This window comes from Callionymus lyra, chromosome 2 (genome assembly GCF_982586985.1).
Source record: "Callionymus lyra chromosome 2, fCalLyr1.hap1.1, whole genome shotgun sequence".
Lineage (NCBI taxonomy): Eukaryota > Metazoa > Chordata > Actinopteri > Syngnathiformes > Callionymidae > Callionymus > Callionymus lyra.
This window is the reverse complement of record NC_141819.1, coordinates 40,762,851-40,772,306: the sequence shown is the minus strand read 5'-3', so window position 1 is coordinate 40,772,306 and position 9,456 is coordinate 40,762,851. Positions and strand designations below refer to the sequence as shown.

Genomic DNA, 9,456 nt, shown 5'->3' with positions numbered 1-9,456 from the left:
CTGTATCATGATACATCAGCTGCCTCATGACGCCTCAGAAACACATCACTGGTAAAGAGAAGAAACTCACACAATAAAGTCCTAAAATGCAACAAAATGTTTTTTAAAAAAGTACAAAAGCTCACTTAAAATCACAAAATAGAAAACTTTTGATTGAAAAAAGGGTTTTATATATGTATATATATATACACACATATATATACACATATATATACACACATAAATACATTTATAAAACAAATTAATTCAAACTTCAACAATTTTATGAATTTAAAAAAGTCAAGTCGATGAATCGTTGAGCTGTAAACAATACACGTAATCGTTCCTGCAGCCGACGACCAGGCGACCGCCGTGCACCACCGGTGACGAGAAGAGTTCTCCTGGCAGCTGCAGAGACGCCAGCACTAGTCCGTCCTCACAGTCGAGGACGTGGACCGACCCGTCGGTGGAGGCCACGCACACCAGGGTCCCGCCCCGGCCCACGCCGGAGCCCTCGAACACGAACGGACTGGAGTAAACTTTCCCGCTCGTCGGGAAGGTCCAGGCCCGGTATCCGTCGGCTCGGCGGAGACAGTGAAGGAGGCCGTCGTGAGATCCACACAGAACCAGCCGCTGGTCCGGAGTCACGCACGGTGAGGAGAACACTGGAGCTTCAGTCACGTGCTGCCATAACTGCACAGGAGACAAGACGTCAAGAACTGAACATTGTTTTAACGATCACATGGTCAGAGTGAGGCCTTCATGTTATATGTGGCTCGCAGGTTTAATTGAGGCCAATAACACTGAGCAATGTTTTTAAAACGAAAACTGCTGGTTATAGTTTATACTTCAAGTCACTTTACCTTTTTTAATACATTTTTTAGGCTAATTTAAACTTGTTTAGGGAATTCCATTTTGTTGTTGTTTTAATGACATCCTAATGCTTGCAAAACCAGCAACATCTAGGAAAACAAATTATAATACAATTTAATAAAGCATTATTCTCTCATAATTAACTTTTACAGAGTGATCAACAATTGATAAATCCTCACACATTTATTAATGTGTATTAGTTATTATTAATATAAAATTAAACAGTTTAACATTAAACATTGATTTTTAATATGCATATGTTTTTCAAACTAAGCAACCAAATAAACCATAAACATACAATTTATAATATTTTCTTAAACTCTCACTTGGTATTCAAATCTTTCAAATTTTTTTTTTTAAATCTTTGATTGAAGATTTTCTTTTGTGTTTGGGCAGATGTTGCCAATCAAGTTTTGTAGACATTTTTATTGAAGTGAACAAAGTTGTTTTTAATTAAATCCGTATTTGGACTAAAGAAACTTATTTTTATAGATGTTTTTTATTTATTAAAGAAACTTTTTAAATAGAAACAAAACGACCTTCATACACGCCCCTCGTACATCACGTGATCATAATGAAGCCTCTTCTTCACCTCACTGGATATACAAGTCGAGACACTAATACGCTGTTGAGGCGCCATCTAGTGGTTCATGACGGAATCCCAATCTATAATTTAATTTAAATGCATTTCTTTTATCACTGATCCGCATATTTACCAGCAGACGGTGATCATACAGCAAACAAAGAAAAACTAACGATTGAGGAGGTTGAAGGTTCAATCCCAACCTGATCCCCAGTTTCGCTGAAGCAGCAGATTTTTCCATCCACCGAGCCGATGATCACGTGACCAGAGGAGCAGTTGGGCGAGGAGAAGAAGGGAACATCTCCAGAGTAGGACCATCTGACCTCCCCGTTATCCTGGAAACATGAGGCGGTTGAAACACGCTCCACGGTAGATGGAGGAAACACTTTGTGGCTCACGGGGTTGAGGCAGAGCAGGCGTCCTCCCAGCGTGGCCACGTACAGGCGCCTGCTGGACGCGTGCACGGCCGGCGAGGAGAACACAGCTCCAGCCGCACAATGATGCTTCCACACACACTGATGAACCTGCAACACACACTCAGCATCTACCATCACAAAACACTTAACCATTAAGAAAATATATCAGTAAAAATCTATATCATTCATCGATAATAACTGAACAATAAGTGTAATAATTTCTAAATAGTTTTGTATTCTAAATATAGTTTGATATTCTCAATGTCAATTTTCTAAATTCAATCATTTTTAATTAATTTAACAGTACCAAGTTACTTGCTACAAGCTACCAATGCTAATAGCAAACAAAATTATACAAAAAATGTTATATTGAATTTAAAAGGCTAGGATTAAGAAAAAGTAATTCAGAATATTCATTAATACCAAAATATATATTTTGTTATTCAATTATTTAAAGAAATAACCCTTCAACATATAAATTATTGAATTCATAATATGAACCTTGACCTTGATACAACACAAGGGTTAAAAAATGTCACACAGCAATTATGCTGTTCCAACACCAGTGGAAGTCAGAAACAAACAAGTTAACCACGGCTGTGATCAGTTTATGTCTTTGACTCACTTTCAGATCGAAGGCGTAAACGCAGCCGTCATGTGACCCCACTATGACCAGACCGGTGTCGGGGTGCACAGCAGCGCTGCTCTTCACGGCGTCTTCAGTCTGGAACGTCCACTCGGTCTCTCCAGAGTCTGCGCTCAGGAAGTATACGCAGCCGTCGTAGCAGCCTACGATCACCTGCTGCCCGCAGAGAGACACGGCAGCCGAGGCTTCGATCCTTCCCCCGAGAACTCGCTCCCACAGCAGACGTCCGCTCTCCAGCTCCAGAGCTTGGAGCCTCTGAGAGTGGGAGCCGATGAAGATAACAGTCTTAGTTGGTGCCGGATCTTCTCGTACTAGAAGAACCGGCGAGGCGTCTACACATCGCCCGGTGTCTGAGGACCAGCTCAGTGTCAGACAAAGTCTGCCGGACTTGAAAGAACCTGAATGTTTCTCTGTCGGCTGGACTCTTCCGTTCAGCTCCATCACTTCAGAAGATCTTCTGATCACCTTCCCCGCTCGCTGGTCAAGACCATCGTCCGCTTTGTTCTCCTTCTTAGCTGGAGCTTCTCCCGGACCTGCAGCAGCTCTTCTCTTGACTCTGGTTCTACCTTCAGGAAACTTCTTCAGCGCTGCAAGGTGATGGAGGACGTCAGAGAAGGTTCCCTCAAGAATCAGCTCCAGCAGTCGAGGCGAGGTCGCGCCCACAGCAGCGTGCACGTCCTCGTGGAGACGCAGAGCCTTCAGAGAATCTCCTCCACTCCTGATGAAGCTGGTCTCTTCGTCTACACTCTCACTGAGGCCCAGAGACGTCTGTCCAGAAGATGAAGTGAGAGGGTGACGGATATTTTGTGTTTCTCACAAGCTGAAACTTTTTTTTTTAATTAAATGTGTTTTTAAAGCTTTTTTTTTTTTTGGATAATGAAATGAACTCATTTCTATATCGAAAAGTCTAATTAGGTTTTCTTTTGAAATGAATACAATTAATCATTTATTTACCTTTATTTAAACAGTTAATTAAGACATTATTTTATGGACTTTTTTTTTTTTACAGCATTGCATTACTTTAAAAAATAATTGAATTAAACAATTTGCGCATTAATGTGGTTGATTTATTAATTTACTATCTTAATAATTTAATTATAAAGTGTGACTATTTTCAAAAATAATATTTTTTTAATATTCTTTAATACTCTAATAATTATTTTTCATTTGTAATCTTTTAAATTCAATATATAAATGTTGGTATAATAGAGCCACCAGACAATACCAAAGGAGTACCGAGCTACTTGAACTTTCAGCCAATCATTGGACGTGCAGATGATCACGTGACTGCAACACTATATTACAAGTGAAAATCATATGAATTATTCACTCTTTTTTTTTTACATAGGAATTCTTGAATGTTTTTATCAATGCGTTTAAAAAAAAAAAAAGTTTCAATATTAAATTCAACAATTCAATATTCTGATGGCTCTGATATACTTGCATACGTCTGTCGACTCACCTGCCATAAGGTTTGCAGAGCCGACTTCAGTGAGTTGATGTCAGTCACTTCACAGACGCTCAGGTCCCTCTGCTGCTGGTACGAGTCCAGGAGAGACTTCAGGTCCACTTTACCTGCAAATAACAACATCAGTCATTTCTGTGAGGCATTAACTGGCTTGTACAGAAACAAATACATCATTTCTGTTTTATTGATTATCACTGTCTGAACGGTCTTTTTTTTAAACCAAAAAGGTGTGTCTTTGTGGATGGTTAATTACCACCCGTTACATGAAAATAAATGTATATAAAATAACACAGTTTATCATTACATAATGTTTTTTCCCCCATCTCTCATTTAACTTGTGTGTTAAAAATAAAACAATCATTAACATTTATATCAAAACATCCACTTAAATGATTACTCATGCAGTTAGCAAGTTAACTTTATAAATAATTAACGTCTATATAAATATACGAAAAGTGATGTGCCCCCCTTGAACGTCACATGAGCTACTCTTCTTCATAGACACTGATGAACTGATACGCTGATGAAGAGCCATCTAGTGGTTTAAGACAAAATTACAACCTCAACTTCAACACAATAAAAACCTTAAAGATTAAATCATAACCCTAATTTTAGAGACATTTTGAATTGTTTATAAATAGGATGCCCTGGAAACAAAACAATCATGAAATAAGTGTTTTCAATTTTATATTTCACTTTAAAAAAACTATTTAATTTAGTTATATTCACTTAGTTACAAATACAGTAAACAACTTTATAAAGGTTATATGTATATATATATATATATATATATATATATATATATATATATGCAAAAAGTCAAAAATCAGAATCTCAACTTTAACAAAAAAAATTAACCAAACCTATCCCATTTTTAAACACTTAAAAAAATGTCCTCTTCAAATTAAAGTACACTTTCTATATTTAAAAAATAAAGAATGCTTTGGTTGGTTTCACATTTAATTACAAACATGTAACACGAAGATGCAGATGTACTTACTCACATAAATAAATTAAATAACAGACACATCATTTCTAAACTATAATAGAAGACATTTTTATAAATTCTTATTTAGAATTTGTTTTAAAATGGAGCGCATCTTATCAGTTTTGGGGTGGTAGACTCTTCTCTGGCTCTCAAACAAATGTATATTAACAAAGATTAACACCTGATGTGGGAAATATTGTTGTAGGTTGGGTATTTCTTGCATGGTGTGGATGTCTAAATAAATGATTTTTCTTTAAAATTAAATTAGATAGATCTCCTTTGGGAAACTGGGTAAATGCAAAGTTCAAATAGTTAAATACAACTCAATAATATTTGCTGCTTCTCACCATGAGATGTCAAAGGCAGAGCGGAGACCAGAACCAGCGAGTCAGGAACACTGTAGGAGGGCAGACGAGAAGAAAGCTGCTCTAAAATACGTCTGCTCTCATCACTGCTGGAGTTCTGAAGCTCGGCCGACTGTGTTTGTGGAGGAAAAGCAGCTCTTTGGCCTCCTGATGTGGCCGTGACCACAAAAGCCATCAGTCGTGAAGCATCACGCAGACACACAGCACAAGCTTCTACTCCAGGAAGACCCAGTATGACCTGGAATGAACCCAAATAGTATTTATCTCCTCTGAAGAAGGTTTCAAGATCTGATGAGGATGTACCTGCTGTATGCTGTCCAGGTTGACCCGTTTCCCATGACGCTTGATCATCCGGTCTTTCCTGCCCAGGTAGTAAAGTTGAGAGTCTCTGACATTCACCTACGGAAGTATCATTGAGTATTGAGTACACACATGTATTTGTTTTTATTTGAATAATTGTATAAATATTTAACTTTTTTTTAATTATTGGCCTGATTCAATATAAAAATCTTGGCATAATAGTATGATTTATTTTTACACATATAAAAAAACGAATATTTATCAACAAAAAAAAAAAAAATCAAAATTGCATTGTTGTCTTTTTCAAATCAACAAAAAAATTGTTTGTATTCTTCTTATCTCTAATATTTAAAAAATTTGATTTTGAAATTTCACATTTATTACTTGTAGCCTTTTTAATTCAACATGAAAATGTTATTATTGTTCCAGCAGACAAAACAGTTTCAAGCTACTCATTTTCAGTCAATCATGCGACAAAGAGATGATCCCATGAGTTATAGAATTTGCTATTAAATTTAAAAAGCTACGATTTTATTTTTTTTAATTTACAATATTTATTTTCCAATTATTGTAATCTTAAATTCTATGTGTAGAAAAAAAAATGATTTGAATTTCTTTTCAACATCTGAAATGTTAAATTCAACGTTCTAATGTCGCTACATTCTCACCCAGTCTCCAGTGGCTCTCATAACTCCAGGCTGGACCACGTCTTCATGGTCCAGGAGGCAAACTCTGTCCTCTCCACCTGAAATAAGAGGGAGGTCCAGTGACTATCAAATAACAGAGATCAGGTCTGGATTCAATTCTATCCCACCTATGAAGATTTGACCTTCGCCCTCCGTGACGACGCGGCCTCTTTCATCTCGAACTTCCACTGAAGTGGCCATGAGGGGAGACCCCAGCGGAACACAGGAGCAGCTGCAAGCATGCGTGTAAGCGCCTTCTTTAGCATGTTTAGACTCTCTAACACCCTCACGTGTTGTCAGGGCGCAGCAGAGACGGAGGGACTTTGTAGCAGCAGGCCCAACACGACACCTCCGTGATGCCGTAAATATTGAAGATGCTGGTTCTGTTGTCCTCGTGCTTCCAGCTGCTCAGCAGAGACGGTGACGGGCACGCTTCGCCGCCCAGAGCCAACACTCTCAAGGACGAGTCAGGGGACAAAACCACCTGTTTCAAGACCTGCTGCCCGAATCGATACAGCAAAGTGGGCGTGGCCTATAACCAGAAGAGAAGGTTAGGAAAACTCTGTTCGGTCCATTAGGGGTGTGTGTTGTTAAGAATCTGGTAATATGTATCACGATACAGGGGCAACTATAAAATATATTGTGATACTGTAGAAACAAGGATACATTTGTAGTATTGTTCAATTACTTGACTCTGGTGTTGCAGAATTTACAGACCACATGACTCTTGACGAAGTCGTAACTGCTTTCATTCGTTTTGAAACCAAAATATGTCCAAACATCAACTTTAAAAGCTGCTGGAGTCGACTGTATCCTCTCGTCCTCAGTCATCCCCAGGATCTGATCGTTTCTCTAGCTACCAAGGTTGTAATAACTGCTGGGGCCATCTAGTGGCCGGAAGTTTCATTGCAACACAATAATGAACAAACGCTGTGAATATTTGCATGGTAATTGTTCATTAAATAATTAATTACTTTAATACATATAAACTTTATTGAAATAAAAGTGTATAATATCAATGAAATTGCACGAGATAAAACAAGGTTTAAAAGCCAAAAATAAATAAATCTCTTAAAATCTATACAGTGTTGTAGAACATTGATAGTGTATCCCAAAATAAAATTTTGCGATATTCAAATGTATGGATCTTTTCTTACACCTCTGGGGTCTAAACTCACCTGCAGTACGGTCGTCTTGTGGGTCTTGAACAGAAGCTGGGAAAGTCGTCGGGGGGTTTTCTTGATCACACTGGGCATGATAAGCAGCTGCGCCCCAGACGACAGCGCCACGAAAATATCCACCACGGACGGGTCGAAGGTCAATGGAGACGCCAAGAAAACGACATCGTCAGGCACCACCTGAAACAATGACCTGAGAGGTGGTTGGATGATGCATCTTGAATATGACGTCACTTCTGCCGGTCATAGGTCACCTCAGGTGTAGGATGTTGGGCAGGATACACGTGTGTGGAACCCTCACGATCTTTGGAAGACCTGTGGTTCCGGATGTGTGCAGCACATACGCCACACCTCCACTGGCCGGCTTGATAAGAACGTCTGATCCAAGGCTCTTGTGATGCTCAGATCCAGGCCCGGGTCCTGCAGGTGGCACAGGCTCCACGTGCACGAGGGTGAGCTTGAACTTGGGCAAACTTTCAATGATCCTCACAGTCATGTGGTCAGCAAGCGCTTTCTGGAATTCCTTTACATGATTATATATATTATTATTTTGAAGTACAAACTGTAATAATCCACATTTATTATGTCTGTTTAAAAAATCTAAATACCTGCAGCAGATCAGAGTAAACAGCGCAGTATTTAAGGCCAACGTTGGTCATCACCCGGGCTGACAGGAGTCCTGGAGCGCCTGGATCCAGTGGCACGTAGCCACTAGTCGTATGCAGAATTCTGAAGAATTATTAAACCTTTTAAAAAAGGGTTTCCGACCCTAAGGTCTGGGGACCAGCAGAAGTAAAATAAAAATTACATCATTTTCTGTTCTAATGATCATTACTCGTGTTGTGAGTTTTAATTCGGAAAAGAGACCAGATTGTCTCTATCTATAGACAGTTGTTTCGGTCAAGTTTGCTTGAAAAATGAAGCCCTGCTGTTACCGTTATTAGGTACCGTCAAGCCAAAATAAAGAGCAGACAAAAACTTTTTGCATATTGTTACATTTTGTATGTCATTGATTTAAAGATTCTAAAGCCTTTAGTTGTTGTTGCATATTTCATACATTTTAAAATAGAAAAAGTGGATCAAATGAAAATTTAAAAAAATTGCAATAAAAAAAGTTGCTTAATATTTTATTTAATTTTGAAATGTGAAGTAAAAGTTGTTTAAAATATGTTTATTAAAAAGAAAATCCTATGTTGTGTTTACAACACTGGGAATCAAAGTTTCTTAATAAATAAATATTACATATAAAAGGGACAAAATCGAGAAAAAGAGGTCTATACGTGAAGAGCTTTGACACGTCAAGTTATGTAGTAAGATAGAATATTAAGATATTAATATTAATAGAAGTAATAGAAGATTCACATACAACCATAGCCATCAGAAACTACTCTAAATGGTCAGTTTTATAGTGTGATGCTACATCATGTGGCCCCCATAGATGGAGTCAGGAAGCAGCACTAGAGAAGTTGGGGACCCATGAAAAGACAACATAAACTACAACAAGGATCCTACCCCAGGATCCAGACAGGTATGAGCAGATCATCGCGACAATAGAGGCCAACGAGGTCTGACTTTGATGAAAGGTTGACTCGCAGTTTGAGTCCGAGTTCCTGTGAGAGTCTGACCAGATCCTGGTACAGCAGAGACTCTGGAGCCTGAGAGGAGCCGCCGTCATACGTCACAGCTGCCCGCTCAGAGTGGACCGAGGCGGCGGCGGACACCAGCTCCTGCAGAGTCCCGGCCTCCATGAAGGAACCGGCGGAGACCACACTGTAAACACATGTGAATAATAACACTGTAGCTTCTACTGCGGGCTCAGGAGTGTTCAAGAAAAATAATTTGAGCGACTGGATAGACACAGTGTGGAGGCGAATTACCGCCCCCTAGTGTCTTGGAGTTGAAGAGGTTTATCCTCAGATTATTTGTTGAAACACCTCTATACATACTTAATTTAAATAACACAAAATAAGGAAT

The 9,456-nt window shown here is 38.8% G+C and overlaps 1 protein-coding gene across 2 annotated transcripts; it reads right to left on the bottom strand.

Annotated features, from left to right (window-relative positions):
* Positions 1 to 25: 25 nt before the first annotated feature.
* Positions 26 to 9,306, bottom strand: aasdh (aminoadipate-semialdehyde dehydrogenase). 2 transcript variants are annotated; one of them, XM_087783089.1, is made up of 14 exons: positions 8,995 to 9,306; positions 8,091 to 8,211; positions 7,737 to 8,005; positions 7,483 to 7,675; positions 6,595 to 6,836; positions 6,433 to 6,536; positions 6,287 to 6,363; positions 5,622 to 5,717; positions 5,301 to 5,556; positions 3,960 to 4,072; positions 2,477 to 3,265; positions 1,834 to 1,959; positions 1,639 to 1,770; positions 26 to 672 (listed from the first exon to the last, which is right to left on the bottom strand). In XM_087783089.1, exons 1-14 carry the CDS (start codon positions 9,228 to 9,230, stop codon positions 280 to 282), a joined length of 3,147 nt encoding a protein of 1,048 aa, XP_087639215.1. In that variant the 5' UTR covers positions 9,231 to 9,306; the 3' UTR covers positions 26 to 279. The 2 variants fall into 2 exon arrangements, with proteins under 2 accessions (XP_087639215.1, XP_087639214.1); XM_087783088.1 differs by having other exon boundaries at positions 1,639 to 1,959.
* Between the last annotated feature and the right edge of the window lie 150 nt (positions 9,307 to 9,456).

Bases quoted from the DNA above. Each gene is read 5' to 3' on its own strand.
- aasdh (XM_087783088.1), bottom strand. From the start codon at position 9,230: ATGGAGGCCGGGACTCTGCAGGAGCTGGTGTCCGCCGCCGCCTCGGTC. The intron at 8,212-8,994 runs GTAGGATCCTTG...ATAATTCTTCAG, and splicing joins ATACCTGTCTGGATCCTGGG to AATTCTGCATACGACTAGTG. The intron at 6,537-6,594 runs GTGAGGGTGTTA...GCATGCTTGCAG, and splicing joins CTGCTGCGCCCTGACAACAC to CTGCTCCTGTGTTCCGCTGG.